The 9933-nt window shown below is 34.7% G+C and overlaps 1 protein-coding gene across 1 annotated transcript in view; it reads right to left on the reverse strand.

The window, feature by feature from the left end:
• The window catches only part of TRHDE (thyrotropin releasing hormone degrading enzyme), a 455256-nt gene that overhangs the window by 93205 nt on the left and 352118 nt on the right, over positions 1-9933 (reverse strand). The window contains exons 10-12 of the mRNA XM_044679190.1: positions 9614-9663; positions 8299-8429; positions 8145-8200 (exon numbers count right to left, since the gene is read on the reverse strand). Coding sequence (XP_044535125.1) covers positions 8145-8200; positions 8299-8429; positions 9614-9663 — 237 coding nt within the window. The remainder of the gene's footprint in view (positions 1-8144; positions 8201-8298; positions 8430-9613; positions 9664-9933) is intronic.

The following is a 9933-nucleotide window of genomic DNA, read 5'->3' on the forward strand; positions in this document are numbered from 1 at the left end:
TCTGCAGCTCAACAGCTCAGGCTGTTTGCTCTGCCAAATGGATCAAACCTTCGGAATGATGTCAAAATATTGCTCAATTACATTCTACTCCGCACTCTCAGCCATTATGTATTAATATTAAACCTACATTAAACCTATTAGCCTACATAGATCAAACATAAGTTTTGGCACTGAATGATTATAAATTTGTTTTCGATTTAATGTTATACAATTTAAAACAGTGTCTAAGAAGTACTGCTCTCCATAAGAGCCACAAAGCTACTGAGACTACCCCTGATTCCTTTGGGGATCAGTACTTCTCAGAAGTAGCTGATATCATAGCTATCTATAAGCCCTCATCACAAGGACAAAATCTGTGATTCCACTCTCAACAAAATTCTATATATAGCTCCCAGGCATGTGTTAACTCATTTCTCTAACCTTGAGAAAGCCAGAGGATGCTAGAAGAATTTCAAAAGTAACTACAGAGCTAGGAAATCAAGGAATAAAAAGATATAAATGTTTTAAGGTTGTTACTATACAATTGGCATAAAGAAAGAGGAGACCCAGATCATCATCAGGAAATTACCTTTACATTTTTTTTCAGAATACTTTTGATTCTCATTGTGGCAAAATATTAAATAAACTTAGAGCAATATCAGAATCTCTGGATGCTGAATCTAAAAATTGTTCCAAGCAAAAAGAATCACAAGAAATGAAAGGAATCTCAGAAATTCCCTAGATCTCTCATTTTACAGGGGAAGATACTGAGACTTGGAAAAGTCAAATGACTTGCCTAAAGACTTACAGGCTATAAGTAAACCAATAGCAATTAAAAAAATCAATTCATCTAACTTCTAATCCAGTATTAAAGAAGAAATTTTTTTTCTGTTTATCTGTAGAGGCAGAATATAGATAAAATAAGAATCTGAAGAATAGAACTTAAGAGAACATAGTTAAAATCCCTTGACTCATTGAAATGAGAAGTTCTGTTGCCCTTTGTAAATCACCTGAAAGAAAAGTGAGGGTTTTTTCTATTGGCTTTTGTTTTTAACACTAATGCCCTTCTAGTGTTGGATAGCTGTGAGTCATGGAGAATCACAGTCTCCAAAGAAATAAAATTGAAAATCAGCCAAAAGCCAATGGAGGGTCATATGGCGGGCATGAGCAAGTTGCAATATGTTACAAATAAGGAAATTTGAAATAGAAGTAGAGCAAAAGATGCTCTTAAAGAAATGGATGAGTGCAAAAGGAGATGAGTTATTTATTTGGTGAAAGTGAAGAATAACTGGTGGACAGATGATGTCATCCTCTTGTAGTCTCTTCATGTCATGAGAAAACAAGGAAGGCTCCTAATACCTTGTGTAGAAACAATTTGAAGAATTTATGGGAGGACATACACAGGATATAGAATTGCAATCTTTATAATGAGAAAGTATACCCTCATCAATGAGATAATAAAACCAATTGATTATTTGAAAATCTTCATCCCCTGAAAAGGGCACCACCTACAAGTTGATGTTTCTGGAAATAAAAACTTTGTACCTGTTCAGATGAGTTCAAGAAAAAATGCAACTTCTATTGAATATAGTCAATAGAAGACTAAAAACAGAGTCGATTATGAATCTTATTTTGAGATAGTTTTATTATTTTCAAAATTTCATAAATTGTTCTAACTATTTTGTACAAAAATTCTGATGGCCTCACAAAAGATAACAAGCAGCTTTGAAATGTTTCCTCAAAATAATTAAGAAAATAAGCACTAATCTCCCTGATCAATGAACACAAATATAAAATACATTTCAATAAATACCTTATTAATCATAACTATAATATTAAGTAATCCCACAATAAAATACTATGAAAAATGAGAAACTATATCTTATTATCCTGAGCATATATACCTCAAACATAGACAGCAAAAAAGGGGAGAATTCAGAGTCATAGATTCCTTTTTGGCAAAAATATTCCACAGTCATAAAGAATTACAATCCTTAATTAGATTTTTATCATTCTCTTTTGTTTTCCTCATGAGGTAAGGCAACTCTATTGTCTCCATTTCAAACAATGAAGAATCCTAAATGAAGTGTTTATACTGTCAGAATGTTCCCTAAGATTATATTCCTTTTATGGATTTCATCAAAGAAAGATAAACCAGTTACACATTAAGAAAATGCATCCAGTTATTAAACCAAGACAAGACTAGGTTATTGAGGCATGCCATGATATTTCTGAAACAATGACAATCTATAAATGATTGGTAAAGAAATAAATAGAAACACTTTAAAATTTATTGATAAGCCTCAGAGGGGAATTTCTTCTGGAAAGGACCACACTGGAAAAAGTTATAATGTCAATTACTTAGATGATATTATCCTTATGGAACAAGTTAAGTCTCAGAAACAAATAATTATAGAGTTAAAGCAATACTTTTATTTAAATTTTCCAGTGACTATGGCATTAATTCCTGACAAAAATTGTAGAATAGACTATTAAAAGGATGGTTAGTAAACAATTAAAAAAGGGAGGCATGATCTCAAAATATCAGAATTGTCTCATCAAGAATAGACTAATTTTACTTCCTACTTTTTTCATGTTTGCTAAATTGGTAGTATAGAACAATGGTATCAAACTCAAATAGAAATGGAGGGCACTAATCTATAAGATAAAAATCCCTCTGACCTAGAATGAGTGAGACCCAAGGCAAGTTATTTAAACTCTGATTGCCTAGTTTCCTCAACTGTAAAATGGGGATAAAAACACCTACCTCATAGGGTTGTACTGAGGGTAAAATGAAATATTTGTAAAGCACTTAGCACAGTGATTAGCACATAGTAGATGTTAAATAAGGGTTATTTTGTCCCTCTGTACTATTTCACTTTCATCAGTTCTCATAGATTTTGTGAACATCTTTATGCTGATTCTCATATCAACCTATTCTGCTCCAAAATCTCTGCTGACCTCCAGTCTTTCATCTCCAATTATGTTTCAGACATCTCAAACTGGACATCTGGTAGATTCTTGCATCCAACAACTCAAAAATGGAATTTTCTTTCTTCTTAACTCCTCTTAGTTCCTATTTTCTCTATTACTGTTGAGATCAAAGTCATTATCACAATCCCTCAGGTTTGCAAAATAGGTGTCATCTCTGACTCCTCAATTTCTTTCATTCCCTCTATATCCAATATATTGCCAAAGTCTATTCATTTCACCTTTGTGGCATCTCTCGAATACATCCCTTTGTCTCCTTTGATGCTGCCATCAACAACCCACATCACCTCACACCTGAACTACAAAAATTACCTGCTTATGGGTCTTTCTTGCATCAAATCCCTCTCCATTAAAATTCATCTACCATTCAGCTACCAAAATGATTTTCCTAAAGCACAGATCATGTCACTCCTCCACCCTATTTGATAAGCATGAGTAGCTCCCTAAGACCTCCAAGATCAAATGCAAAATGCTGTCTAATAGCCAAAGCTCTTTCAACCTTTCTAGTCTTCCTACACCTTATTCCCTATCACATATTCTTTGATCCAGAGATGCTGATTTCCTTGTTGTTCCCAAACAAGACACCATTTCTCTGTCCTGGGCATTTTCTCTGATTGTCACCTATTCTTGGAATGCTATCCCTTCACATTTCCAACTACTAGCTTCCTTTAAGTCCCAACTAAAATCATATCTTCTGGAAACCTTTTCCAGCCCCTCTTTAGTGCCTTCCTTTTAAAAATTATTTCCTATTTTATCCTGCATATAGCTTATTTGTATTTATTTGTCTTCTTATTATCTCTGTCCACCATTAGACCATAAGTTCCTTGAGGGGAAGGATTGTCTTTTGTTTCTTTTTGTATTCCCAGCTCTTAGTACCATTGACTGGAACATAGTAGTAAGTTGATAAAGGCTTATTAACTGTCTAAATAAAAGTTCTTTTCTTTCCTTTCCTCAAAAATCAATAAGATATATCCACATACTTTGCCTCAAAGATCTCAACACTAGGCAGAAACCTGAAAAAAGATCTAAGAGTAAAAGAAGTGTTCTCCATATGCCAAATATCAAGTAGCATTTTTTTTGGCAGCAAAGAACTGGGAACAAATTAGATGCATAAAAATTGGGGAATATATAAACAAAGTATTGTATATAAATGGGTCCTCCTTGCTTAAGGAGTTGGGACAGAGCTGGAACTGGTTATCTATGGGAAAGGAGAATGATGAGAGAACCAAAGGATAGTCCCTTCCACCCCAATGTCCAAAAATGAGAGGGAAGCTTGAAATTCTTGAAAAGTGAGAAATAAGCAAGAATACTGAAGGAAGTAAGTCATAGTTCTATGGCTTTTTTTGGCCTACCTCCCCCTTTCCAGAAAAAAATATTACTTAGAGCCCCAGTCACATACTATCACCACCCCCTTACAGTTATTGACTGCCCCCAAATGCACCCGTGGCCATCACTGCCCCCCCAATTGCTGCAGCACCCACCGGGGGGCAGTGGTACCCACTTTGGTAATCACTGTTCTACAGGAACTAAAGGAGAGTCAGGATTAAAGAAAGAATGGAGAATGGGTGCTATAAGGATTCTGAGCTGTCCTATACTAAGAGCTTAAATTTACCAACATGGTATAGATATCAAGCCCAGGAAATGAGGAATTCCTGTCACACAATACACATATTGGGCAATCTTCACTCCCTCCCTCTTTCTCCTGCCTTTTGCCTCTTCCTTTCAGAGAATCAGCATGCTTTGCCAAACTCTGTTTAAAAATTTGTTATTCTCTCTGTTTCAATGCCTGTTCTAAGAAACTGATTCTGCAAACTAATGTGGTTGTTTCTCTTACTGATGGCTTATAGGTGGTGTTTGTATTTGTGCATGCACTAGCATGTGTTTCATTTGGAGTTGATTATAGCTGAAAGGGTGGCTTTCATTCTACCACACCACACTGTCTTTCCAAGCTAAATAATACAATAATACAAATGTAGTAATATCAAATGTACCCAGGAGATGTTCACCTGCCTGCAACAAAATTAAAAAGAAATTCCTGATGCTTAAAGGATTCTTCCACACATACATTTCTGATTGAATCTTTGTATTTCTTCATTAGCTGATAATGTTTTAATGGCTCCCTGTCAATAGAGCAAATTAGTAAAGTATTTAATCTATTTACAATGAGATAAACTTTAGGGAAGATGGGCACAAATAACAAACACCTGAGCAGTTGTTTCTTTTCAACTCTTCAGTCTTCAAAATTAGAATTTTCAGCTCTACTTTGCCTCAGACCACAAGCAAACTTAATTTATAAATGTTATTCATCCAGTGCAGTTGAGCTAAATATACCTTTCATGATTTCCACCACCTGAATGCTGATGACTCAAAAATCTCTCTGCTTCTCCGTTTAGTGTCACAATTCACTCTTTTCAGGATATTTTTACTTAGGTTTCTTGTCATCAACTAAAACTCAATGATTCAGATGGGACTACTTTCTTAAAGCCCCCATATCCTTTGCCAATGCCTTGCTGTTCCAGTACAAAAGTAAATCCACCACTCTACCATTCCCTAAGGTTACTACACAATGAAGCTTCACATTGCCCCCTCACAAGTTCTTTCTGTTTTCCTCCTTCAACATTAAAGCAAATGTCAAATTCAACAGGCATTTGTTACACACTTACTACACGTTAGGCATTGCACTCAGTGCTAGGTATTAAAACAAACACAAATAGTTTTGATTTCAAGGAATTTAACATTCTATTTGGAGAAAACAATATGTAGACGAGTAAACAAAAGTTCATATGTGCAGATATATGCACACATATACACAAAGCAAATGGAAAAAAAATTTTCTAGGGTAGGGAATAAATACAATAACTGGAATGATCCCATATGGGAAGTAGTACTTGAGATGAACTTTAAAGAGAGCTAGGCATTCAGGGAATGGACCAAAATATTCTTAATATTCTTGTCATCACAGACTCATATCTCTAGTCCTTCAAAATGATCTTCTGTACACGTCACTTAAACAATTTGACTAATCTAAGTGTCTTCCTCCCATTATATACTCTATCACTTATTGCACATGGCAAATGAAAAGTCTTGTCATAATCTTCAAGATTCCCTACCAGCCTTCTTTATGGATCCTTACATGCTTCTCTTTGAATCATTCTGGATATTCAATGAGACTTGAAAGTATTATAGATTTAAAGATAGACAGGTCCTAAGGAGTCATTTAATCCAATTCTTTCATCTTATAGGTGAGAGAAGCTGAGAATGGGGATGATAAATGACATTCCTTGTGTCTCACAGATAGCAAGTGTTGTCAGAGCCCAGGTAGGTCCTTTGACTTCCAATTCAGATCTCATTCTACTAGTCTACACAAGCTCTCTATTTCCTTGTATTAAGTCAAACTTATTCCTTTGAACTGCAATCACTAGCCTATCATCTTTCCTCCACCACTAACCAAGCCATTGTTCAATTGGTACAATTTCCATAGTATCATGGTAGAATGAAAGGAGATGATTTGAAGTCTCGGGAAATACCTCTGATATTGATTGGCTGTGTGATGATAGTCATATTTAATCATGTCATCTCCCCGAGACTTCAGTTTTCTTTTCTTTATATTTTATTTGTTTTCTGTGTAGCACAAAACTTTGTATCCTTGTTTCCCTTTTTAGCCTTGTATAAGTTTAGTGTTCCACTTAGACAAAACTGAAGATGTATGCATGGCACTGAAGTACTCTTCAACTCTTAGAAAGCCATTTGGTCCCTAGCACAGAGTTGGGCTGACAGTCACAGATTTATTTGAAAAGGGAGTTCCTTGGTTTCCTAAAATTTTCTTGATGTGACAAATAGGAATGATTGAACAAGTTTACTTTCCTCTTCTGTAATGTGTTGAGGGTTCCTAATATTAAGAATACATACAATACATGTATGCATGTGTATGCATAGATTTGAGTGGGTTTGCATGTGTGTATGTATTATATACATACATATGTAATAATATAAAATTTCTTTATTGCTACCCAAGATGCTTTCTCCTCCACTCCCAATCAGCCACCCTACTCTCAATCATAGCACTAAAGGTTTGACTCCACCGTGTCATACTCTTTATTTCTTTAAATTTTGCTTGTATGAAAGTAATTAATAGACTTTCTTTTTTTAAGCTCACCAGTGATGATGAATAAGTCTTTTACAAGGCACAATATGCTTTTTAGTACATAGAGGAGAATTGAAATTTGATTTAATACACTAAAACTCATAAAGCAACCCCAAACCCCTGCACATTGCAATGTTCTTTTCATAGGGTAAAGTCGGTTCTCATATTTGTAAAGACAGATTTGACTACTTTCAAGTAACTACACAAGACAAGATATAATGAACCGGGGTGAGTTCTGGCACAGAGAACAGTGTTATATTAATATACAACTCATAGAGAATGCTTCCTAAGATTAAAAACATTAACTGGGTCATGAAATAACCCCAAAATGGAAAGAGACTAATACATATATTTACAGTAACTCTACAAATTGAGTCTATTTTCCAAATTTATAACAGAAAAATTTTCACACAATCAAGGTTTAGGAGAATAATTCATTCCCTTTAATAAGCCTAATTATACAACCATAGAAAATTCCAGTACTACACTCAGAATTACTAAAGCCTTATACTACTAATAACTCCAATAATTATTATATAGAAGAGTTTCCTTTCCCTATGGAATACTTAGTGCTCGCATGCAGAAAATACTTTTCATAATGGATCACACACAATAAAAACACATAAAATGCTCACATTCTCTAGGTCAGACATAAAAAATTGTTAATACCTGAAGAGATTGTCCATGAAAAATAAATATAGCAAGAGGGTCATTTTGTCAAGTTTGTTAGTAAAACTCCAAAGAGATTTCTAATCAACAGAGTGTAAAATTAATCTTGTGAAAAAATTGATCAATTCTCCTTAGACTTAGGACTGCCCTGTGGATTTTATTGATCTATAATAGTCCAAGTTAGAAACAGTGATTTGTTTATATTGATACTCCAAATAGATTAGACTATAGAGAAAAGGGTTTTTTTAATGTTTTCTTGTATTTAAAAAGCATACACTGCTTAACTCCATGCAAAACAAACAAACAAACAAACACATTTACAGTCACATACTTTTAAGTTGGAGGGCCATCAAAAACATACCTGGCTAGGCTGAAGGCATCATCGATCAAACCTGCACGATTACTGACAGAGAGAACCTATGAGAGCCAACCAGAAAGATGGAACCATTTAGGAAGGAGGAAAAAAGAAAAGTACATATCAAAACAGATCTCTGATGAGCTTATCTGGAGTTTACCTCATGGTTCCGTATTAGTTGGTCAATTAATAATCTCCAATTCCTTAGATCATAGTTGACCCTAAAGTAGCCAGTTTGATTGATATTCCCCAGCAACCAACTTCCTTTGTCCAAAGTAATTCTGTGATGTTCTAGAAAGGACAATTTTAAGGGAAAAACAGATCTTAAATATGTTTTAAATCTCAAAATGGCACTATGCAGTTTCCCTCCCCCCTCCCTTAACTGGTAAATAATAGACGCCTAAAAGAATACATAGAACATTACCAACAATTCTCTCTCTCCAAGTCCACCAATTTATCAAATTAATATTATTTCTAACAAAGATAGTTTAAATCAAATAATTACTTGTATCTCAGCAGTCCTAGAAGACCTTGGGTTATTTTTCATCTTGGTTGCTTCAACTAATTGGTTTTTGTAATTAACCTGTTTCTCCCAGATAAAGCCTATCCCCCAAACATCTTTCTTTCTCAAATTTCAAAATAACTAGAAAGCTACAAGTATTTTTACTTGACTTCTAATTAGAGCCTATATGGATTGAGAGAAATTAATGAAATGGTGTAATGCATAGGAAGTTAATAAGGTCTGATAAGCCACCCATATCATTCAATATTAAAGACACTTTCGAAACTCAGGAGACTCAATTCTGGGAAATTCAATATTACCTTCTTTTGCTTTTTTTCTTTAGATTCCTTCAATGCAATATTAAATAAGTGACACCACTGTCTATAAATATTGACAACTGGGAATTTAGTTGCTTAAGCTAATTATATTTCTAAGTATATTTAGAACAAATGGATAGATGGATAGATTCTGCTTAAAGCAATCATTTCAGGAAACTATTTTTGTTGGTATTTAGCAAACTGGTTGCTCTTCATCAAGTGTTTCAATTAAAAGGAAACTTATGGAAAACATTTCAGGGAAGGCTGTTCCTACATTCTGAATTTCAAACCTGCTTAATAATTTAGGGGATTAACCAAAGAGTGGACTGTACACCTAAGAGGAAGCATGATAAAGAAAAGGAAAAAAAAAACTATTTTGGTAGCCAGGACACCTAGTTTCAAGTCCCAGCTATACCACTTATAGCTGCAGGGGAATCCTTCAGTCCCCCTCTGAGAATCAGCTCCTTCCACACCAATAAAGGGAAAATGATACTTGGACTATTTACCTTACAAGAAAAAATCCCATGGACAGTATGGTCCCTGGGGTCACAAACTGATGAACAGGGCTGAATGAGTGAATGACAACAAAAGACTTTTATACTATACAATTGAGAGCTATTACTTTTCTTTTTCAAATCCTCCCTTCTCTCTTAGACTCAGTACCACATATTTGTTCCAAGGCAGAAGAGTGAGAGGGACTAGGTAACTGGGGTTGTCCAGAGTCACCCAGCTCAGAAGTATCTGAGATCAAATTTGAACCCAGGATTTCCAGACTCCAGACCTGGTTCTCCATCCAGTGAGCCATTTAGCTGCCCTGAGTTTAACTTTAAAGAGATTTTTGATCACTTTAAAAATATCTCTTGCTCTATTAACAAAACCATATTTCTTCAAAATTCCTGGTTAATATCTTGGGATCCCAAGAATTGGAGCTGAAGTGCTCTGTTGTTTTCTATATATATATATATATATATATATA

This window comes from Gracilinanus agilis, chromosome 5 (genome assembly GCF_016433145.1).
Source record: "Gracilinanus agilis isolate LMUSP501 chromosome 5, AgileGrace, whole genome shotgun sequence".
Taxonomy (NCBI): Eukaryota; Metazoa; Chordata; class Mammalia; order Didelphimorphia; family Didelphidae; genus Gracilinanus; species Gracilinanus agilis.